We start from the raw sequence: 22832 nt of genomic DNA on the forward strand, positions 1-22832 counted from the left end.
ATAAACGATTCTATTCCAAGTTGATATTGATATCTTTCCCCTTCTTCCAAAACGTGGTTCTTCGTGCGTTTCCGATGGCAATTGTTGGCTAGAACGGGAGCGAACGTCGAAGCCGCCTCTGGTATTCGTTGACCCGAAACAGCTGATCGGTTGGCGATAAGGGCCGAGGGTACTTTGTTTATTGAATAGCTCGTTGAGGCCGCCGCTGTAGCAAGTTATCCTAATCCAAAATTATGACGCAGAGTCGGGTAATAGATACAACTTCAGACAATGAATTAGCCGTGGCAAAGGTCGAGGCAGCGGATGTGTCGAGATTATGTTGTGCGGGCGTTCGTTGAAGACTCGAGGCTCTCGGTCTGTCGTTCCGGCTCAGTCGCAATTGAACCTCGGCGCGCTCGCGCTCCAGTTTCGCTCGGAGCACAGACGCTTCAGCGCTACAAGAGCACCCGGCCAGGGGGTCTCGGCTGCTGGAAGAGGACATTTTGTCTCCTGGCGTCATCGGGCTGGGTATGGGATACCTGCGGCAGCACGTGAAAGTCGCCTGGGCGCTTAGTCACAGGTACTTGAAGGACGGACGTGAACTGCAGATGGGCACCCGTTCATGTTCTAGCGCCTGTTCCAGTGTACCCCGGATTGGGTGCCCAGCAGCTGGAGATGCTCGTGATTGGAGGCATCCAGCTTTGAGAATGGAATCTCCCCAGATTCTTCCTATAACCTTGTTCTCCTTTATATATGTTTTCATTTTCCACGAGTTGCTATAGGGAGAGCCCTGGAAAAATGGGCATGTGTGAAAGACAGCTGCTCTCTTCCCAACAGTTCAAATCAGATGTACAGAGGACCGCACGAATTAGGTTCCAACGAAAGATGCAACAAGCAGTGGTCACAAGGTGGCAACCGTGGCAAGACATTTCGCTAATAGCCACTCGATACTCCGTACAGCGTCTCATCTTCCCGTGCAGCTTGTTTCAGAAGGAGAAATAGCATCGTGTGTATTCCGTATGGTATCCTTTACATCATGTACATAGTAGGTAGAGCATCTACTTTAACAGGTAATCCCCTTCCACTGTCAAATTCCACGTTCCCTCGTTATCTTCACTGATGCACCCTGTGTTGTATGCGGCTGCCCAAGGCCTCCTTACAACAGCCTGCTGAGAACTGTCCTTTCGTCTCTCGCCTGCATATACTGCCTCTTCTTCTCCTCGTATGCCTGTATCAACCGCTTGTTCTGCAACGCCGCCTCGGCTGCTTTGTTGCCAGCGTCCTTCTTGCTCAGGGCCGTGCCGACTGCCAACAGCCTTCCGACCTCGCCGTAGCCGGTCAGATATGCTCCAACGGTAAACAGAGGCAGTCCTAGGTTCTTGTCCCTTTTCTCGCCCGGTAGGTCTTTGTACTCGATCATGACGCCCTTGGTCACAATCTTGACGCTCAGCCGCTGCTTAGCACTCGAGTCTACCGTCTCCCCCTGTACTGATTGGGTTTCTGATCGTCTTGTCGCCGTTTCTGCCTTGTAAATGTCTTCCCTGAGCGTCCTGCCCCAGAGGGCTTTCAGCCACCCCACCACGGTAATGAGCCCTTGCTCGGGATCCGAAAGAATAACAGCTGCGACATAGGCTTCGAACATGTCGGCTTGCGTCTTCAGCAGATCTTTATCCTTGGATCGTCCTCGTCCCAGTGTCATGTGATCGCGAAAAGAAGCTGGGAGCTTGGCCCACCTAGACATCTCGTAGTGCCGAAAGAACTCGGCGAGTGTGATATTACGAACACATCTCTCGCGAAGTTGCGCACAAGTTCCGGATCGCAGCTGCGTGAACGTTTGGTGAATGAGAGCGCTTGCGATTAGCTCGATGTATGCGTCGCCTAGCCATTCTAGACGCTCATAGTTGTACTTGAGTCCAAGGCCTGGGTGTGTGAAAACCTCCTCAGCCAGTTTGGGGTCAAGGATTGGTGGCAGAGGAGGCCACTCTTGCCGGATTTCCGATGCAGTCCATGGCGTTACTTTGATATTTGATAACAAAACTATGCTGGAAGAACCTTGGGGGGCTTCAGAGACCTTATTTTTTCACATTAGCACCGCATCTGGTTGGGCAATGAAAGTTCGATGGGAAAGTCAAGCGCATACCGTTGGCGTCGCATCAGCAACCATGGGCTGCGCTATCTCAGCGTCTGCCTCATCGAGAGACCCAATCACCTCGAAAGAGGGAAGCAGCTGCTTGGATAATCTGGATAGCCGTGACTTGACGTTTCCAACTTGGAGTTCTGCAGGGTTCTTGCTCTGCGAAAGCTGCTGCTTCAAGATTTGGAGACATTCAACCAGCTCGTCTGCCTGTTCTGCAAGTGATGCGAAGGCTTGGCTCGTTGCTTCGCTGCTGCTGACGGATTCGCCGGTCTGTCTGAGACCCCCAACCTGCTGCCGCTTTGCCCCCTGGCCCCCGGGGGAAGAGTTTGGTCTCTTGGTCATTTTTCTTCAGAGACCAGCACCAAAATTTGTGATGAGTTTCGTCGCGTTTGATGTGAAGATGCAAGCATGGATTGACGGGGATTTAATTGCTGGGCAAGTCAAATCGCAGCTAGCAAGGCCCACCTCTCAACGCGCTGCAGGGTCTAGGCCCGATATAGACTAGCCCGCTTTCTTTTGATGTGCGCATTCAAACTTCATTCAACGTCCAAAAGCTGGTGCCATCATTCGAGATCAAGCATGTAAAGATGAGTGTCCCTCGAGAGCGGTTAGTAGCATTGATGAAGGTAAAGCCACCGCATGGATTTCGTCGCAATCTCCAAAGCTCGACTAACTCTTCCCTAGGCGCAATGCCAAGTCTTCGCCTCGACGTTCAACCCTGAGGGGATTCGCATGGGCAACAAGGTCTTGCGACAGAGGCTCAAAGGCCCAGCCCTCGCCGCCTACTACCCCCGAAAGCTGGCATCCATCAAGGATGTGAAGCGGGAGTTTGGACCGGTTCTTGCCACATGGGACGACGCCGAAGAGGATCGGTTCGAGTACATCGAAGAGTAGGTGCAATTAGGAGGGTACTTTTGAGAGAGCAGTCGGCTGAAACTACAACTCTAGGCTCAAGCAACGTGGAAAGAGTGCACCGAAAAAGAAGAAGGGTCCTCCTGGTATGTCGAAGTCAACGTTAAGATCCTGTTTGCTACTTGGAACGGCCATCAGCTAAGACTTGTTGCAGCTCCTACGCCGGGAAAGAAGCGATAATCGGCGCATTATCCGCTCTGGCGGCGCCCTTCCTACAACATCATGTCCGATTATCATGAAATAAGGTTTATGAGAATTATGGAGGGAGGCTATCAAGATGGAGAAAAAGGCGTTGGAGGAATCGGTGACGCAAGGTTTTGTGATGCCACTTGAAAATTGTACAATTATCCCTTTGCTCGGGCTCGGCCGCCTGAACTTTTGCAGAAGAGCAGAAATAAAAGCAGAATATCTTGGATAAGATGGATATGGCAGAGAGTCTACCCCAAGTACATCGGGGATGAAGAAACGGCTTGCGCTGGGAAGCAGGCCTTCTTGGAGCGATTGTTTCGGCTCTTCCACGTCAACGTTGTTTGCGCAGTGACTTGATGCCTCCTGGGGTGGCACCAAAACCCAGAATCTTTACGCGCCGTGGTCATTCTGGGGACGATAAATTGTGTTGCTCGAGTTGCTTTCTACTTTGTCTTTGTTACGTAGAAAAGGGGAAGCAATGTCGAGCCTCTGAATGCGCGTTTGGAGCTCACATTTATTCACTGAGGAGTTTCTGCAGCCCGGAGTGCTCAGTCGGCAAGTTCTCGAAGCACTGACAGCACGCGAATAGGCTGATGCATCTCCCTGATTCCTCCAGCCTCTTGCCTTCTCTTCTCTTGGTGAATACTTGGACATTTGATGCCTTGATGCGCCTACAAACATCGATTCTAACGCTGCGCAACTGCTCAAGAGTCATTTCCCGCGCCTTCAAACAGCAAATACAGCTGCCTGGCCCTGTTCAACGCCTGAATCCTGCCTCGTCTCGTGGCCTTGGCGAGTGGCAGACAAGGCGGTGTCCATTTTCGGCGATAGGGACTGACGGGTGCTGCCAGCTCCTTCCCTGCAATGCCTGACAGGCCGTTCTTTCACCCACGATTCCAGCCGACCACTTTTTACATCTCCTTCTGCAATTTCTGTTCTCCAACTTCTTCTCTCTCTACACCACAACCCCAGAGCCTCCCTCCTTTCCTCCTCTCTTTCACTCTTCCATCTTTGGCACACGCTGTGCCTTGTTTGACCCCCGTAAGGAAGATCGCCTCTTCCAGCATCGCTCTCTGGTGTCTTCCCTTGTTCTTTATCTGTTAGCCCCGTCCCGAGCGTTTTCCTGCGGATGAAATGTCGACTTCCAGCTCCTCCGGTTCCTCTCCTCCGCGTTCGGTTCCGTTGCCAGGCGGCGCACCCCCAAAAGACATGTTGGTGCAGGCGATCGATGTGCTCTCGATTGCTGCAGCCGCTGGTGTAAGTTTCTTAATCTTTACCGGACTTGGTGTTTGAGGAACTTCGACACGGCGTCTCCATGCACCGTACTTCTGGCTTCAAGATCAGAGCTTGCAAAAACGTCATGGTCAATATTTGCTTACCTTGCTGTTCTAGGATGCCGGATCGGGAGCCTCAACGAAAGACAAGGGCATTTCTCCCTTGACCACCTCGAAGTTGGCGAATCAAGGCTACCCAAAGGTGAGTGTCGTCACCGTTGGCTCTTGTGGTTGTCTTTGTACTCACATTGTGCTCTCAGCCGCCTCACAATCTGCTCACCAGCAACTCCTATCATACGGAGAAGTCCTTCACGAGGCTGTCGGAGCAGCAGATTTCCATCAATAAACAAAGCCACGCTGTCAAACCACTGGATGACGATGGTTCCTTCTTGAGAGTCAATGACCAGACCCCCTCGAGCACGTCGCTTCCCATCACCCCAGTGACCGAAGGTTTCTCCTCCACGGCACCGAATACGCGTCCAGCCAGCGTCGCGCTTGAGGAACCTCGTGCAGATGCTGAAGAAGTGTTCCGCTTGAAGCTGCAGCTTGCACAGGCTCGAAGTCACATCTCCAAGCTGGACCAAGAGCTTGCCCAGTCCCGGTCCGCCAAGGAGACCGAGGCGATGTCTCGTGCTGAAGCAGCTCCTCGAGACAATATCTGGAACAGAGGCACCCCGGATGATACTCAGTCCGACACCAGCGATTCTACCACCGCTGCACTTCACCGTGCTCGCGGAATCTGGGGAACTGCAAAGGCGTCGTTCGCGAACAGCACCTCTCTTCCACCGCCTGCTCCCGAGCCGTCTCCGGCTCATTGGTTTGGCGGTCGAGGATTTGACCAAAACTGTTTGGACCCAAACTCGCCTTACGTTCTGGTCGGCAACCATCGCCTCGAACGTCAAGCTCCGGACCACGATATCATGATGCGTCCCCCATCGAACCGACGTGGTGCTCGCTTCGACAACCGAGTGAGCGCAAACCACCAGTTTGGGAATTCCTTCGTCAACATCAACAGTCCAGCTCATCAGTTTGACTCAGTCGGTGGCCCAGTGTCCGTCCCAGTGCCAGGCGCTCACGTTGGTGTCGGCCCAGCAATGGCTCCGATGGGCATGAACATGTATCCCCAATTTCATCAACAAGCAATGGGCACTCCTCTTTCTCCCCATGCCTCAGAGTTTACCTCAAAGGCCGGCTGGAAGAGCGAAGTGGCCAGCAGTTCGATGGAGATCACTCATTATCATCCCCATGCTGATGAGAAACAGATTGTTCCGTCCGAGGGACCAACTTATCTCCCGCCAACGGAGCCTCTCAACTACCGTCGCCTCCTCGACCGAAACGTGAACTGCAACTGGAAGTACATTGTTGACAAGATTGTGTGCAACAATGATCAGCAGGCTTCCATCTTTTTGCAGCAGAAGCTCAAGGTGGGAACTCCCGAACAAAAGTATGAGATAGTGGAAGCAATCGTGGCGCAAGCCTACCCCTTGATGGTCAACAGGTTTGGCAACTTCCTCGTCCAACGCTGCTTTGAGCACGGAACCCCGGAACAGGTTATTAAGATTGCCGAAGCCATTCGTGGCAATACTCTCAATCTATCCATGGATCCTTTTGGATGCCATGTCGTCCAGAAGGCCTTCGACTCGGTCCCAGAAGAATACAAGGCAATCATGGTTCACGAGCTCCTTCGTCGAATCCCCGAGACCGTGATTCACCGATACGCTTGTCACGTCTGGCAGAAGCTTTTTGAGCTGCGATGGACCGAGTCCCCTCCTCAGATTATGAAGTTCGTCAATGAGTCGCTCAGGGGAATGTGGCATGAGGTTGCCCTTGGAGAGACTGGCAGCCTGGTCGTTCAGAACATTTTTGAGAACTGCCTGGAAGAAGACAAGGTACGCGGTATGTGAAAGATGGAGAAAAGCTTGCTAACGCATGTTCACCAGCGTCCCTGCATTGAAGAAGTCCTCGCCAATATCGACATTGTGGCCCACGGCCAGTTCGGAAACTGGTGCATCCAGCACATATGCGAGCACGGCGCTCCCCCTGACCGCAGCCGGGCCATCGACCACGTCATCCGGTACGCCGCGGAGTATAGCACCGACCAGTTTGCCTCAAAGGTTGTGGAGAAGTGTCTCAAGATTGGTAGTGCCGAGTTCCTGGGTCGATATCTTGATAGAGTTTGCGAGGGACGCCGCGACCGCACCCGCATTCCTCTGATTGACATTGCCAGCGACCAATACGGAAACTACCTTATTCAGTGGATTCTTAACAACGCTTCTCCTCAGCACCGTGAGATGGTTGCTGCCCACATTCGAAAGCATATGGTCTCTCTCAGGGGCTCCAAGTTTGGATCCCGCGTCGGGATGCTGTGCACCAACCACGCAGTCACGACTCGCCCCGGCCCAGGAGTCGGACCGGGCATGGGCAGCGGTCGCATCGGAGGACCAGGACCAGCACGGTTCGGGACCTCTTACCGTTGATGCTGCATTGGCGTATAGTGGACAAATTGGTGTGCGGGACGCTTCTTCATGATCTGGCAAGTTTTCAGCCAGGTGATGCTGCGCAGCATTGTTCGTTTCTCTTATCGCATGTTGCCGACTCGTTTCCACATCTAACTTCCGCCCTTGTTGTCCTCGCCCGGATCGCAAGATGACACAAAAGGATTTGTCGACTTCTTCTTATGAACATCTTCCCTTGCAATCAATTTACAGATCACCCGTCATCCTACGCTCAGCTGGCTACTGCCTGACTGGGTGCATTGGACACATTATGGTTATGCATTTTGAAATATGCAGGAGACCACATCTGCTAGCCGTGAGGACAGCATTCTCTTTGACAAGAGCTCAGATTGCATCTCGACATGTAAAGACGATAGCACACTCACCTAGGATGGTCCGTACCCCCCTACATCTCGAGACGAGATCAAGCTGACTTCTCTGATAGAAGAAGCCCGCGGGCCACTCGAACATTTTAAGAAAAGAACAAAAAAAAAAAAAATCAAATGAAAAGGGGAGAAGAGGGGCGTGGTGTATCACTTGTAATGGAGAATGCATCTTGTTTGCGCGGCAGAGACGATGGTGGGGTGTTATACGAAGAAGGCTTAATTGTGTTGATAGTTGCGACGCTCTTTATTACAGGATTTCTCTTTTTGTCGTGACCACAACGCCTGCGCGCTTGACGCACAAGCTGGTCGTGATTCAGATAATGAATGCTAGAGCGTCTAATCAAAAGAATTTCAGGCTCGAGGGGGTATGCTTGTAAACAACTATGATGGAATGTGTTCAGCCTGGCGTCAGGAATGATGCTTGACCAAGAATTGCACCATGTCTATGATTCAGCAAGGAGCCACAGATTATGCCAATATCATATTCCTTTCCACGGCTGTTGTGTATGTCATGGTTTGATCAAGACTGTGTCGTAGCTGTAGCTGCCTGTTGCTCCACCGGAGGAAACTCGAGATCAAGAGTGCTCTCAGCGAAGACGGAATTCGCCTCGGGAGTGGCAGAAGCCTCCCTTTCCCAAGGCTTTCGAGGAACGGGCCGCGACCCAACGGGCTTGACTGTCTATATAAGGAGGACAAGAAAAGGTTGGATGTGAGCCACAATCGAGTAAGATGATGAAAGGGGGGTAAGGTTAAAACTGGGGAGTCTCAAAAGGAAAAGACTTACGGGATCTCGTTCGATGGTGTTGGGAATCTGTCTGATGCCGGGAATGGGCTTGCCCTCTTGGAGGAGCTTGATCATTTCGGCAAAGGCGATGGGGTAAGCTGGTTCAGGCTCGGACGATGATTGGGATGTCGAGGGGGGTTGTTTGTTGCGTTTGATGTAGAGGTCTGCTTTTGGGGCGGCTTGTTGCCACGGGGTTGCCTCTGCTGCTGACGCCTCTGCTGCCGCCGCCGCCGCCGTCGTTGACGACCCAGCAGCAGGAGACGTGGTAGAATGAGAATGGGACGGTGGTGAAAAGGAGGAAGGGGAGGAAGGGGAGGAAGGGGAAGAAGCAGACGGCTGCTGCTCGTACTCGGGGGGCACGATGCGAGGCGTGGCGTGGTCCGGGTGCTGGGCGAGCCAGGCCTGGTAGGAGGAAAAGTCGATGTGGACGCCGATGCGCTGGGCGTAGTAGAAGATGCGGGCGTGGGTGGCGATGTCGTGGAGGGAGGCGGTTTGGGTGGAGGGGGTGGAGGGGTTGGGGGGCCCGAGGATGGCGCGGAGGCCGGACTTTTTGTGTTGTGTATGTTAGATGAGTGGTGTGAGATTGTGAGGTTATGGATGAGGATGAGGATGGACAGCAGGATTGAAGATTGTCTTGTGACAGAGGAGGGGGTGGTTTGGGAGGGGGGGTTTTGAGCAAAAACGTACGAGAAAGGCGGCGTCTTTGGTCCAGGGGTAGGAGTCAAAGGCTCTGAAGATGGAGTCTTGATCTTTGAGGGAGCGGATTCCGTCTGCGCCGGGGAAGGGCTCTTGTGGTTCGGCCATTGTTGCGATGTTGTGTTGTGTATATAGCGTTGAGGGAGAGGGGTTTCCGCTTGGGACGGCTTTGCTGGATTGGTGTGTGCTTGTTGACTGATTTGGTGGGACCTTTGGGTGGTGATTACTCTTTTCAACAAGACTGAGGAGAAGAGGAGCCAGAGTGTGATGCGTCAAAGGCATCACTCTGGTTCAGGAGGTTGTGAAATGGAAATGGCTGGTGATGTTTCCCTCTCTCTCTCTCATTCATTCGTTGGCTCAATCACTCAGCTACAGCATGTGAAGTGGGTTGAGTGGCTGATGGTTGGCGTGGTAAAACCTCGGCTCTTGGTTTACTTCAATGTCATTGGCCACTCTGATGAATAAGGAAATGGCTGGGAGATGAATACATAGGTAGTAGGTGCTAAGAGAATCAACTACACGACTTCGTACAAGATTTAACCGTGACTTCAAACTCTCTGTTCGATACCCATGTATCTAATAATGTACCCTCCTAATTGTCGGCCGAGCATCCCCCATCAAATTCATAAAGGGCTGCATAATGAGAAATGCTCAAGGTACACAGAAGCCTCATCCCTCGGTTTCGTTCCACCTTAGCACATGACTATCAAACCACACATTATGCCACCGGCGCCTTTTCTCTCTCCGGGGAATCACTCCTCGAGTGTAAAGAGCACAGAAACGCCTCGCAATCGTCCCATAGATAATAAAGCCCAGACTCCAGGTATTCAAACGCTCTGATATCATCAAGACTAAAGGAAAAAAGAAGCCTTCCCGCGACTCATCGTCCTTCAAGGGCGGCAAGCTGGGCAGTCAACTCCCTGTTGCCCAATAATAGCTCCTCCAGCCACTCTGCCGTCATCGTCAGCATGGTGCTTTTGCTGAAGCCGCCTCCTCTGAGTCCCGGGACGATTTCGCACAAGTCGTCAAACCCTTCCTTGATGAGAGTTCGGCGTTTCTGTTCGCTCCGAATGTGGTTCTCTCGTTTCTGCTCCTCCGACAAGTTTTCCCGCGGTGTCTTGACTGCGCTCAAGGCTGACTTCCGCCGCTTGCCCGTAGTACCGACTTCCATGGGAGACGAGACGGATCCGGTTCGGTCGCCCTTTGATTTCCTCCGTTTGTGGGCAGCAGGTTTGATCGCGCTGATGTCCTCATCATCTCCCTCCTCTGTGCTGTCCTTCTTGATCTTGCTCTTTCTCCTTTTGCGAGGCGGTGCGTCATCGTCGTGGTCGGCCGGTCTCTCTGCGGCCTCTGATGCTTCTCTAGGCAGGCCCACCGAGAAAGTAGCCTGACTATTCGTCGGACTGCTAGGACGAGTCGTCGCAGCGCTCTTGTTGGGTTCTAAGCACTCGAGGCACTTGAGCTGCTCCTGCTGCTGGAGCTCGACAGTCTCCTTGTTCGCCCCTGGTGTATAGCCCTGGTGAAGGTTAAAGTTGGAGTCGGAGCCCCATTGATAATCCACGGGGATGGCCCGTGGCGCAGAGTTCTGCCGTCCTCTGGAGCCCCACATCCATTCTGCAAAGGTGTTGTCGACCTCGGTGTGCGCCATGCTCTTGCGGCTCTCCTCTCTAAACTCTTCCAAGGGCTGGTGGCGCAGATGGCCGACGGGAGGGCCAAGGGGCCGCCGTGGTGTAGATGGATCAAGGTTCTTGTGGGCTCCGCGCAACCCAGAACCGTTCTGCATCAGCGTGGCGGCGGCGTTCAAAACATCGTCGGACGGGTGTTGTTGGTAAGGAGTCGACTGCGAGGGAGGAGGAGGAGGCGGCGGCGGCATTAGATGTGAGCCGGAAATGGCGGCGTGAGGGTTGTGGGAGTCGTTGGAATAGGGCAAATGCGATTCGGGGCCAATGGGCGTGGATGCCTGCGATCCGTATGATGTCGCCGTTCCCATAAACTGGGGAGGCAGGTCGAACCAGGCGTTGAAATTCAGGCCTTCGCCAAAGGACGGCATGTTGTACTGGTTTGCGGCCACGTCGTCGAAGAAGTCGCTGAGAAACTTGTTGTCGGTCTCGCTCAGCAACGGCGCGCCGGGCGCGGGTTCGGGGGGTTCAAAGAGAGGCTCTTGTGTGCCATCGACGGTATCTACAAGACGGCCGTGTTAGAGTTGACTCTGGGCTGGAGCTTTGCGCGCCAGACAGGCACGGCTGGAGACAAAAAGGCATACATCCGAAGGGCATCTGGAAAGGATCGGAATCGGGCTGCGACGACCCCATCCTGCTGAGGGGCTGCCGCACGGCAAGCATGGATGCGCCTGGGGGAGAGTCGAGAAAGTCGTGGCGAGAGGACAGGTTCCGTGATCAAATGCTTTTGCGCGAGGACTCAGGCGAGGAACGGCGGCCGCAACGAGGCGCTACAGACGGCCTGGGCTCGGATGGACATCTGCTACGACCGGCTCTGTGACGAAGGCGCACGCGATCTTAGTCTGAGAAGCACATGAAAAAAAGAGGCTGGGGGGAGAAAATCCGGGGTAGCGGAACAAGGACGACGGGGGGATGGAGGTTTAAACGTCGAGAAGGAAGAACATGAACGAGGTGAGGCCGAGTGGGCGCGGGTGGGGCGGCCGTCCACTGGTTCCAGCTGTGTGAGGTGCTGCCGTTCGGCGGCAGGGTCACGGCTTCGGGGGCTTGGTTTGGGGGGGTGTCCAGGTGGTGTCCAGGTGGGTTGGGGCCTGGCCACAGCGCTGGTTTAGGCGGGTGCATCGCTAAAGCGGATCGAGGGAGGAGGGCGGAGTGGGGTGTGTAGGTAGGTACCTTTACGGTCCCGTCACTCTCGACATTGATGTACAAGTACTGGTTGGAAAACGAATATTTGTTTACCTGTTGTTCTAGAAAAGTTGTTCGGTGGATTCTTTCAGCTGGGTACATGATCCTCTTGATAGAAGCCAAGGTCGTCCAGAGACACAAAAAGTCCCAGCGTACGACTCCAGACTGGGTGAGGCGCGTCCCTCCACCGTCCTGACAAGTTGCGGCGACCCCACGAGGGGCACGAGGACTGGACATGGCCCGAATCTCACGTTCCTGTACTTGGGACGTTCGCCGTCGGTCAGCAGCCAGAGACCTGACGCAAGCAGGCAAACCCGGTGCAGAGCCAAGGTAGCGGAGCCCTCGGGGTGCGGCAGACGGCTGTTACTGACTCGGTATCTGTACCTAGAGCAGGCGCATAACCGAGCTCGAGACTCTTGTAGTACCATACTTGAAGACGGAATTTCTTCGACATTATTGTTCGAGATTATATATCCTCAAGCACGATAGAATAGTTCCATCTGCTGAATCCAAGAGCGGCTCCATGTAACACCGGCGGTGGGCTGGACTCGGCCGCTCGACCGGCTGCGGCTGTGCGTCAATGACGGTCTAAAGCAGCCACGGTTTGATTGCTCTTCTATTGTTGTGCATCAACTCGTACTCGTTTCCTACCGTCTTCGGCGATGAGCAAGAGAAAAATCCAAGCACCAGATAGAGACCCCTGTCCCGTCTGGCCCGCTCTTCCAAGTCACCTGGTGGGCTTGGTTTCGGGGCGTGCCTCTAGCTGCAGAAGAGCCGTGTTGCATCGTTTAAGCATCTTATTGCTGTATCGGTGCTTTTATTTACAGGTAACCAGTACTTTTCATCACTCTTCTTCTCTGTGGACTGGGCGGGTGCTCCATACCATTTATCGCGCCGGCCTCCACTCCAACTCGAGTCGATACACCCTCGTCTAGACGGCTAATCGTTCAAAGCGAGCATCACATGCCATTCTCAACAATTCCTTGTCGTCCTTCACTCGGCCAAACCAACAAGAAGAGACACAATGATGAGCAGACAACGAACCGATGACGGAAGCTGCGATGCGAATCTAGGAACGACCCAAGCTTTCCCGTTAAGAAAAAAAAATACTCCGTACGGAGATATTCGCCGCCCCTCCGTAGCACTGCTTTCCTGCTTTGCCTGCGAACCTGCTCAACTCGGACATGCACCGGAAGGACTGCTTTCTTCTTGTTCACTCTCAGCTGGTTGGGTTGTACATGTTTCATTGCTTGTAGATTGTTGCCCCCTTTTGATGTCACCTTACAGTACTGTATCACCTAGGGTCAGTTTCTAGATCCATTGATACAGTACGGCAGTCGAGCCATGCCTGCTCTATGCATGATCACCATTATGCCGAATGGCGGTTACACCATTCACTTGGAATGGTAGTATTGGTTTCCTTTCTGAGAAGCAAGCCCTTGTTCGGTATTTCGTAACTCCATCTTCGTGTTGTGCTGTGCCGGCCTTGATTGCCAGATCAGAACGTTGGCCTGTGTTGCCTCGACTAATAACTCGGCCGAGGTTCGCGGATTGGTTCTAGCCATGGGCTCCAGCGTCGCAGATGCTTCGCCTCTCCTGCCCCCCTGTTCATCGAATCTTCCAAAGAAGAAGAGGAAGCAAAAAAGAGAAAGTGAAGAAACAGAAGTTCCCGCGTTTTGGTGGAGCTGGAGCTAGAGCTGGAGCTGGAATTCATGGCACGCCAGCTTGCCAGTAGCAAGTCTTTGAGCCGCCAAGTGCAAATTTTGTATTTGGCGACCCATGGTTGAGCTACTTGATCTGAAGAGCAAATGCATCCTCCTGAGTATGCTTGTGCATTTCATCATGCAGATGGTCATGAATGGCACAGCAAGTGCAGAGAGTCGCATCCGGAGGCTGATGCTGCTCTGCCGAGGCTCCGGATTCGAAGCTACCGCGATTCGCACCAGACGCTAAGAAACACTAAGATACTCCAGGCCGTACCAATTCTCGGTGCACGAACATGTACCCTCGCAATACTACCTGACCTATGTACTACCAGGTAGGTAGTGGCGCACATGCTTCAAGTGAACAGCTCCCCTTTTAAAGGTTCAACGCCAAAAAGTCAACCGAAACCAGACGGTGCATTGCTTCGTCTTTGAGCTTCTTCTGTCCTTGTTCTTGTTGTTTTTTTTTTTTTTCCGTTCTCGAGAGTGTCCTTATCGATTGCCCTTCTCCTATTGAATGCCACCCCCTTTTCCCACCTTTTTTTCCTGACTTGCTCTTCCCGCCACTCCGTCAGACCGTGATACGGCACCCATTGACCTCGACCCAATCGCGCCAGACCAGCTTCAAAAAGAGTCGCGTCACACTCCCTCATCCACCTACTCTACACCCATCAGAGCCGCCAAACCGCCCAGCAGAACAAAAAGATCTGAATTACCGGCATCCCAGCAACATCCACTGCGAGCGGCCCGTTACATCTTGCCAAACGCCATTCGTCTGGCCAGAGATCGTGGCCCCAGCGCAAGGCTTGGTGCTTCAGAGGTCCATGCGGCCGCTCAATTAGGGCCATCCGTTTTCTCTCGTCTTTACTTCAGCTGAACTCGCAATCATACCGCATTCCTCGCTTTTTCTTTGTGGCAGCCCACCGACTCGGCGCACCTCCTTCGCCCAGCAATGGCCTCCTCGGTCGTGGAATTCAAACCCCTGGCAGCCCTGCGATCCCTCCAGTCCAGCAAAGGGCCGCTCAGCCTGGACGCCCTGCCGGCAGTCCTGCGGCCCCTGGTCCGGGCCTACCTGCTGGGCTATGCCTCGGCCGTGGCGCCGCGGCTCCTAACGCTGATGCTGCAGTTCATCTCCAAGCGGCGCAAGAGCAAGAAGAAGTATCTCAGTGCTGACAGGGACGAGCGGTCCTTCAAGGACTCGGCCTTTCGAATCCTGCGGACCGGCCTGGATCCGCGCCGGTTCCCCACGTTTTGTGCCGCCCTCGTGGGAGGCTCGACTATGCTGCAGGTAAGAGTGACGAAGCTAAACTGGGTCGCGATGCGAAGATGGTGTGAGGCTTGATGAAGCTGAGGTGGAAGATAGCCGGCTTCCAGAGACATCGTTCACTCCCCCTCCATCACCCGCTTCCAGATGTCTGAGTAATAGCCCCGTGCTCGTAAAATCCGGGCGCCCATTGTGGCCGATTCTAGCCCATACGACACGCTCACCAGTAGCATCATGCGCATACCAATGAATCACGCTGACCAACGGACCCGTAATATTGGATATAGGAACCTCTGCTCAAGATCATCAGCCGCGTTGCCACTCAGCTCAGTGCGACATCACAACTCAGGTAAGCCTCCGAATATAGACACAACACTAGCCTCGCCCGATGTCCTGTGCAACGTCCATCAGGGGCACGACCTCCTTAGACTCTATATATTGGCCGAAGGCAAAGCTGACAAGTTGGTCTCTGGGGTTTGACAACGACACAGACTAGCACGATGGCTGTCCACCTTTATCTCAGGATGGCTCAGCCTCCAGCTTCTCCAATCCAAGCAGCCCAAGCAGTCCAAACATTCCAAGCAGCCCAAAGGGTCTAAGCAGACTCCTCCCCCCTCCTCCCCGTGGACAGAATCCGGGCTGGCCTCAGTGCAGCAAGGCCTGGCTGAGGTCGCCGAGGGCGCTGGGTACGGCGGCCGAACGCTGGACCTCACCCTCTTCGCCGTCACCCGCGCGGCCGACGTGCTCGTGGGCGAGCTGTGGTCCCAGCGCCGCACCCGGCGCAAGGCGTCCGGGGAGTGGACTGCGGTTAGTAGCCTCTCTTCGCTGTGCTCCCTTCTCGAGCTAATCGGCTAGGTCGAGCAACTGCTGTCCCGGCTCATGGACCCGGCCGTCTTCGCCGCCTCCTCGGGCCTCATCATGTGGGCGTGGTTCTACTCGCCCGACAGCCTGCCGCGCAGCTACAACAAGTGGATCACGTCCGCCGCCTCCGTCGACCTGCGTCTCATCGAGGCCCTGCGGCGGTGCAGGAAGGGCGAGCTGGTCTACGGCAAGGAGACGGGCCAGGCGCCGCTGCTGGGCTCCATGTGCGACGACTACGGCCTGCCCGCCGAATGGGGGGACCCGGCCAAGACGGTCCCCTTCCCCTGCGACATTGTCCACATGGGCTGCGGCCCGTCGTGCGAGTTTCACGCCCTGAGTCGCTTCGTCCGTGCCTGGAAGTGGTCCATGCTGACGTACCTCCCCCTTGCCCTGGCCCTTCAACTGCGCAAACCCAAGCAGATCAACCTCATGAAGGCCATCACCGGCTCTACACGATCATCTACCTTCCTCGCCACGTTCATCACGCTCTTCTACTACGGCGTGTGCCTAGCACGTACTCGTCTGGGGCCCTTGGTCCTCGGCAAGGACGCGCAGGCCCGCCAGCTCATCGACGGAGGATTCTGCGTCGGATCCGGATGCTCCCTCTGCGGATGGAGCGTGCTCATCGAGACGGCGGGCAGGAGGAAAGACATGGCGCTGTTCGTGGCGCCGCGGGCTCTGGCGACGTTGGTCCCTCGGCGGTATCCCCTGGAGAAGCAATGGCGCGAGAAGTTGATCTTCGCGGCGAGCACGGCGATTGTGTTTACGTGCGCCCTGGAGAATCCGAAGAGGGTCAGGGGCGTATTGGGAGGTTTGTTGGGCATGGTTCTCAGGAAATGAAAGGGACAAAGATATACCGTTGCCAGCTCCAGATGATATTAATTTTTTAAAAGCCTGTATAATCCATTCCTGCCCATTAAACGATACTAAATCAGAAACTGATGGGAAAGCCATATTCATTGTGTCCACCAAGAGACAACTCCAAGCACAAAAATACACGTCAAAATGTCCGTCCTGACGGCAGAGAAGATCTGCACGTATCGCTGTCCAACCTCAACATATCCCCGGTACGGCTGCGGCAGGTACGAGATGGCAGTGGCGACGAATCCCGAAGCATTGGTACTCCTCTTGTCGAGGAAGAACCTAGTAGACAGCAGCAAGACCTCGGCCGTGGCAAACGTCCAAAAGAACAGATTTTTGCGCCTCTCGACCTCGCTGTCCACCTCTTTCTGGTCAAACGCCAGGGCGGTACGTTCGCGCTCGACCCTGCTGCCGTGGAAATTCGTCGTCAGAACGAAGAAGAAGCCCAGCCCGAGGGCGACGAGGGCATGGATGAGGCGCCAGAGGGACAAGGAGGACTGCTTGGGGAGCTGGACGGCGGCCTGCTGCTGCGGCAGGTTCATGTTGGCAAAGGGGTTGGGGACGCCGTCGGCGCCGCCGAAGCCGGGGATCGAGCCGCCGGACATCATCTGCGACATCATCTTCATGACGGGGTCGTCCTCCATGCCGGGCGGCAGGGCGATACTGGGACCCGTCGTGGGCGTCGAGCCAGCCTGCGGACCAATACCGGCTTGGTCGGGGCGGTCGAAGCCGAGCATCATCTGGCGCAGCTGCGCCTCGGACAGCGACGGCTCGGGGCTGGGCGAGAAGACGCCATCGAGGGTCTTGCGGGACGACGACTTTTTCGGGGCGAAGAAGTGCTCCGAGATGTCGACCTCGGCGGGGTCCAAGTGTTGTTCGCTCGAGGAAGAAACTGCCTTGGAGAGAGTGGCGGGAGCAGATGGGGAGATGACCGGCGTTGAGTCTATTCACCAATCAGTATATTTTTACATCAGCAGGCAACGGATGATGGGGGGGGGAGAAAAAGGCGGTATACGGACCTCCAGTGACGCGACCGCCCACACCGGTGATTTTCTCGAGTCTCGCGGATCCTCCCGCCTTGATCTTTGCTTCGCGGCGCTCCTTGCGAAGGCGCGCCTGTTCGGCGGCTCGCTGGGCGGCAGCGTCGGCGTCGTTGGTGGTGGCGGTGTCTGCCATTGTTTTGGCGCGACGAGGCAGCGGTATGTGTGTGATGTGTGAGATGGTGGTTGTCGAGCGGCAGAAGTGGCGGGAAGTAGAAGGAGTAGGAAAAGAGAAAGAGGAAAGTCGGGATTATGGTAGGCTGGGGTTTGGATGTCGAATAAGGTGGCCTGAAGTTGGTGGAAACGTTTGGAGGTTCAAGGTTACTGACAGCACACACGAGACCCCACGCAAAGCAGCTGGCGGCATGCACGCACATGATACAATGGGCCAATGGAGGGGTTTAGAGCTACAAGATGCATGAGGCGGTACAGCAGAAGCTGTGCGCTCGGGATGAGGCATTCCCTTCCGGCTTTGGATTCTACGTCATACGAGTCACGAGCGATATCAGATATGATGGAATTCGATTCTGATGCCGTCGGTGAAGATGTCCTAGTGCATAATGCTAGAGATTACCTTACCCAGATCGAAGGGAACCTCGACACAACTTGGCGTCTATCTGTGCGCTTTCTGTCCTGCCAGATTGGGCGCTACTACTAGTAGAGGATGAGTGCTGCTTTAAGTATGATAATAGCGAGACTACACCAGCCAAGCAGGCAGAGAGAAGAATTGATTGCCAAGTCTTTGATATACTTGCATCCAGGCGAACATGATTGGGCCGAGTAAGCGCCCCCATCACGAGAAACAAGTGAAGCAGAAGCCATTGGCAAATCAACCAGCATTGTTGCACCTCGACAAGGAAACCAGCCATCGCCGTACTAGGTATGTCAGAGCTTGAACACAAACTCGACCTCAAGCATCAGCAGCCTCGCATTACAGATGCAGCTTGTACAAGCAGCGCATCACGAGAACAGCCCACGTCCCGCCTCCTATCCGTCTATGAACAAAACTGCAAGCACCTCAATAGGCAAACCAGCGAACAAGGGCAAACAGGGATCCAGGCGCAGTCCCGAAATGAGCTTCAAGTTTGTTGCTGCTGCTGCTAGACCCGATACGATCTTGCCTATTGAAACACGCGCCGGTGCGCTCACTTTGCACTGTGCCACTTCCACAGCTCGGCGGTTTTCAACGGACAGCCCTGCCAACCTTCAGCGTCTCCTACCCCAATATCCCCCCCACCAGCTGCCAACCGCGCACGGCCCACAGTGCAAATACGCAGCGACCCGCACGCACCCCCCCAGCAACCTGGCGCTCGTCTAGCCTCTCCCAGATTGTCCCGCGGCCTTGTCAGCTCCATCACCCGAGGCAGAACCAGCGCGAGACGGACTCCATCTCATAAACCACCAGCATCGCCGTTCCCACAAGCCCAGCTCGCCCGCCGCCCAGATGCATCGCACCGCGGTCAGGGCGCTCCGGACAAGTCACCGCCCCAGCGTGCGAAGCCAAGTGCGCAGCCAGGTCCTGGCCCGAGGCCACACCCACAGCCATCATCTTCACCACCACAACCATCGCCTCCTGCACCAGCACGCGCACCCGCAACGCGCGCCCGGCGCTGCCCATGTGCCGCTGAGATCGTCCATGTACTTCCGCCGCCTGCCCGTCGCCCTGGCCTCTGGTCTGATCCTCGGATACGGCGCCTGGCAGTACAACAGCGCCGACGCCGTGCCCGGCGCCGCCGTCACCCACAGCTTCACCACCTCCCGCGGGGCGGCCGATGCCACGCCGACGCGCACCGTCTTGGTTGTCGGAGCCGACGAGCTGAGGCAGGGCACCATCGTGGGCGAGGGGCCGCTGTACAAGGCCTCGACCGAGGACGGCCACCGCATCGTCGAGATGCTCACGCCCGACCAGGCCACCGCCAAGCTGCGCCGCCAGGAGCAGTCCTTTTACGTCAACCGCGGCCAGGGCGTCACGCGCTACGACCTGGTCCAGCTGGGGAGCAATGATCCCATCGAAGACGACCACGCGGAGAAGATTGTCGAGGTGCCCGTCCGGACTCCTGCCACCGACCCGGAGGGGCAAGACGTCGTCACCAGCAGCGACTGGATGTTTTGGGGTGTTTTCGATGGTCACTCGTCAGTACACCTCTATGATCCTGTCTTGTCTCCATCACAGGCCATTTTGACTCATACCCCACGTCCTTTACTGTACGACATGCTGACATGATCTGCCCAATTCTAGAGGCTGGACGACGTCTGCGACGTTGCGAGAAAGCCTCATTAGCTACGTGGCTCGAGAACTAAACAGCACCTACAAGGCCTCCTCCACCGAGATCCCGCCCCCCGAAGCCATCGACTCGGCCATCAAGGCTGGCTTCACCCGCCTCGACGACGAGATCGTCCATAAGAGCGTCGAAAAGGTCTTCAAGGCAAGCTCAAAGGCTGTCGCCGCCGAGCTCCTGCAGCCTGCCCTGTCTGGCTCTTGCGCGCTTCTCTCTTTCTACGACAGCAGGAGCGAGCTGCTGCGGGTGGCATGCACCGGTGACTCGCGTGCCGTCCTGGGGCGTCGGTCAAAATCTGGAAAATGGGTAGCCACAGCTCTTTCCGAGGACCAGACAGGCGGCAACCCTAGTGAAGTCGCCCGCATGCGAATGGAGCACCCCGGCGAGGAGCACGTTATTCGAAACGGTCGTGTTTTGGGGGGCCTGGAGCCAACCCGTGCCTTTGGTGATGCTGTATACAAATGGAGTCGCGAAGTCGCCGGCAAACTCCGCGAAAACTTCTTTGGCCGGAGCCCGTCCCCCTTGCTGAGGACTCCTCCCTACGTTACGGCGGAGCCCGTTGTTACGACGACCAAGATTGAGCCGGAGAATGGCGACTTTGTTGTGCTCGCCACCGACGGACTGTGGGAGATGCTGACGAACGAGGAGGTCGTGGGCCTTGTCGGCCAATGGATTGAGACGCAGAAGACGGGCAAGCCAAGCTCGCAGTTTGACAAGGCCTGGAGCAAGGTCTTTGGCTCACAGAGCAAGCCGCTCCCGGTAGAGCAGGGGAGAGAAGCCGCTGGCTTCGATGGAAAGACGCCGATTCGTGTGCAGCAATGGGGAATTGACCCCGACGCAAGAGATCGGTTTGTCGTACGAGACAAGAACGTGGCCACTCACCTCGTCCGCAACGCTCTAGGCGGAGCCAACGATGAGCAGGTCTGCGCTCTTCTCACACTCCCGTCGCCCTTTTCAAGGCGATATCGGTCTGTCTCTCACTCTCTAGGCGATAAGCTCAAGAGTGCATGCTAATACCGTCACAGCGATGATTTAACAGTTCAAGTCATTTTCTTTGGCCACGGTGATAAGACGAGCGACAAGACTGGCGACGTCACAGTCAACCTAGACGCGACGACAGATCAAGACCCTAGAGCTAGGCTTTAGAAGTATTGGCTTAGGTTTCTACTACTGGCATTGTTAGCGGCGGTCACGACATTGCTTGCTGTGCGCATATTTTCATGACGATTCAAATGAACAGGATTGACCAATCAGCTTGTCTTTTCTCGGTGTCTCACGTGGCAGCGATATATGACTACATTTCGGCAAAAGAGACTACAGCGACATGAGCCAGAGACATGAGTTTACGGATTGCCCACTGCAGAGGACGTTCTGATTTGCTTTATCCCAATCGATGCTGCGGGGTTTATTAGAGTATCTACCTAGGAAGGGAGCGTTGTAAGGCATGGCGTACTGGTTTCAAGAGAAAGTGATGGCCGAGAAGGACGGGTATTACATGCAGGGACTGGTACATGTAGGGAAAACTCCGCAGCTTGTTGCGGAAGGGACGTGCTTCAATTGCTGGCGATTTGATTGTGGTGTTTGGGAGTGTAATTACATTTGTTATAGTACTTATTGTTCTTGTTCACGTGGTAGACATTGAGGCACATGCTTGTGTAATGTTGGAGATGGTGCTGTTGTTTATGGTGAAGTCGAGACCTGAGTCGTTTGAAAGTCCTTGGTCGGGTGTTGTATTAGATGTTTAACGAGTTTCTCACGAGATGACATTCTATTTTGGAGAGTTATTCCCGCGATGTTTCCTCGATTGCAGGTAAATATTATCATGAGTGCAGGGCGAATTGGACCGAGTCAAAAAAGAAAACAACTTGCGTTTTGTAGGGTATCCTGGCTTCTCACGACGAATGGTAGCCAGAATCTCCGAATTTGATGTCGGAAGCATTCGGCTAGTGGAGATGCAAAAGTCCATGAGCGTTTTTACGACTGCGGAATTCAACAACCCGTCTACGGTCTGGTGGTCTAGTGGTATGATTCTCGCTTAGGGTACACCCTACAGCTTGCTTGCGAGAGGTCCCGGGTTCAATCCCCGGCCAGACCCTTTGGAACATCTACACGATGTTTCGACTTTTCTTTTTGACAAATCCATCTTTTTTGACAACCCCAATAATAACGGATGTCAGGATTATTGATTTTGAAAATTTGACCAAAACTCCTATTTATGTCGGTTAGACAGTCGACCAATGACTGGCTGAATCGCTAACACGAATTATTTCTACTTGGATACGCTTTTCTCACCATAAAAACGCCGAGATACATACAGCAAGGGTATCGATGACTCCGCAAACCACGCGGCAACGCCATACGTCTATCTGTCAGTCTGTAGTAGGTATGCACAGACTGGGATCACGCTCTGGATTTCGGCCAAAGCAGTTTCTTCTTCTTGATGCAACCAATCATCGTCGCAAAGATACTAACCCACGCAATGACAAGAGCAATCGTCATGGCGCATCCGAACAGCTGCAGGCCTCTGCTCTTGAAAAGGGTCCCCATGACTTCGGTTGCGACAACCTAAAGACAGGAAGGGGAGACGTGAGCAAACGGGGGTTCTTGAATAAGCACAGCAAGACAATCCTCGGGAGTGACAGGGGAGCTTTTGAAGATGCTTACGAGAGCTGTGTTGGGAAACACAAATGACCACCAAGTCATTTGAAATGGCATGCCCTTTCCCGTCCGGACGTACTTCCATAGTGATCCAACAGAAACGAGGAAGAACCATATGGAAAGGCCCCAAAGCCAAAGTGCTACAAGAACGGCAATGATTTTGATAATGTCGGCTCCGTGTTCTGTACCGAGGAAATCTGGGGGGAGGATAATATCGGCTTGGCCTCCGAGTTGCGCTTGAGCGCGAGTTAGAATTCCCTCATTATTAACAGGTTGACAAAAGAGGCCTCTACGAACCAATTGATCCAGCGGTGAAAGCGTAGGGCCCGATTGAGATAAACTGTCGGTCATGGTTAGTTGTTTGACTTGGGAGCTTGGTGCAAACCGCTCGGAAACGACTTACAACACCAGGCCGCTGAAAGTCACGCGGTAGTTTCTGTGTCATGAGTCGAT

The 22832-nt window shown here is 54.6% G+C and overlaps 8 protein-coding genes across 8 annotated transcripts; 4 read left to right on the forward strand and 4 right to left on the reverse strand.

Moving 5' to 3' along the window:
- Positions 1–1135: 1135 nt before the first annotated feature.
- CCMA1212_002999 (Ribonuclease 3) lies at positions 1136–2458 on the reverse strand (the record flags this gene model as incomplete). The annotated part of the gene is made up of 2 exons (XM_073700365.1): positions 1136–2050; positions 2120–2458. The coding sequence occupies 2 exons, from the start codon at positions 2456–2458 to the stop codon at positions 1136–1138; spliced, it is 1254 nt and encodes a 417-aa protein (XP_073561342.1).
- A 245-nt stretch (positions 2459–2703) lies between these two features.
- On the forward strand, positions 2704–3208 carry CCMA1212_003000 (Mitochondrial 37S ribosomal protein S27; the record flags this gene model as incomplete). Its single annotated transcript, XM_073700366.1, has 4 exons — positions 2704–2742; positions 2801–3006; positions 3065–3114; positions 3183–3208. The coding sequence occupies 4 exons, from the start codon at positions 2704–2706 to the stop codon at positions 3206–3208; spliced, it is 321 nt and encodes a 106-aa protein (XP_073561658.1).
- Positions 3209–4609: 1401 nt separating this feature from the next.
- CCMA1212_003001 (Meiotic coiled-coil protein 2) lies at positions 4610–6968 on the forward strand (the record flags this gene model as incomplete). Its single annotated transcript, XM_073700367.1, has 3 exons — positions 4610–4693; positions 4752–6380; positions 6432–6968. Coding segments are annotated over 3 exons (2250 nt in total), but the record flags the coding sequence as incomplete, so codon positions are not given.
- A 924-nt stretch (positions 6969–7892) lies between these two features.
- On the reverse strand, positions 7893–8960 carry CCMA1212_003002 (uncharacterized protein; the record flags this gene model as incomplete). The annotated part of the gene is made up of 3 exons (XM_073700368.1): positions 7893–8051; positions 8157–8702; positions 8844–8960. The coding sequence occupies 3 exons, from the start codon at positions 8958–8960 to the stop codon at positions 7893–7895; spliced, it is 822 nt and encodes a 273-aa protein (XP_073561659.1).
- Positions 8961–9732: 772 nt separating this feature from the next.
- On the reverse strand, positions 9733–11194 carry CCMA1212_003003 (uncharacterized protein; the record flags this gene model as incomplete). Its single annotated transcript, XM_073700369.1, has 2 exons — positions 9733–11033; positions 11116–11194. 2 exons carry the CDS (start codon positions 11192–11194, stop codon positions 9733–9735), a joined length of 1380 nt encoding a protein of 459 aa, XP_073561514.1.
- Positions 11195–14368: 3174 nt separating this feature from the next.
- CCMA1212_003004 (uncharacterized protein) lies at positions 14369–16381 on the forward strand (the record flags this gene model as incomplete). Its single annotated transcript, XM_073700370.1, has 4 exons — positions 14369–14704; positions 14968–15029; positions 15172–15487; positions 15536–16381. 4 exons carry the CDS (start codon positions 14369–14371, stop codon positions 16379–16381), a joined length of 1560 nt encoding a protein of 519 aa, XP_073561661.1.
- Positions 16382–16497: 116 nt separating this feature from the next.
- Positions 16498–17578, reverse strand: CCMA1212_003005 (uncharacterized protein; the record flags this gene model as incomplete). Its single annotated transcript, XM_073700371.1, has 2 exons — positions 16498–17345; positions 17422–17578. The coding sequence occupies 2 exons, from the start codon at positions 17576–17578 to the stop codon at positions 16498–16500; spliced, it is 1005 nt and encodes a 334-aa protein (XP_073561660.1).
- A 1308-nt stretch (positions 17579–18886) lies between these two features.
- CCMA1212_003006 (Pyruvate dehydrogenase [acetyl-transferring]-phosphatase 1) lies at positions 18887–20867 on the forward strand (the record flags this gene model as incomplete). The annotated part of the gene is made up of 3 exons (XM_073700372.1): positions 18887–19575; positions 19682–20689; positions 20747–20867. The coding sequence occupies 3 exons, from the start codon at positions 18887–18889 to the stop codon at positions 20865–20867; spliced, it is 1818 nt and encodes a 605-aa protein (XP_073561662.1).
- Between the last annotated feature and the right edge of the window lie 1965 nt (positions 20868–22832).

This window comes from Trichoderma ghanense (assembly GCF_004382785.1).
Source record: "Trichoderma ghanense strain CCMA-1212 chromosome Unknown scaffold_2, whole genome shotgun sequence".
Taxonomy (NCBI): Eukaryota; Fungi; Ascomycota; class Sordariomycetes; order Hypocreales; family Hypocreaceae; genus Trichoderma; species Trichoderma ghanense.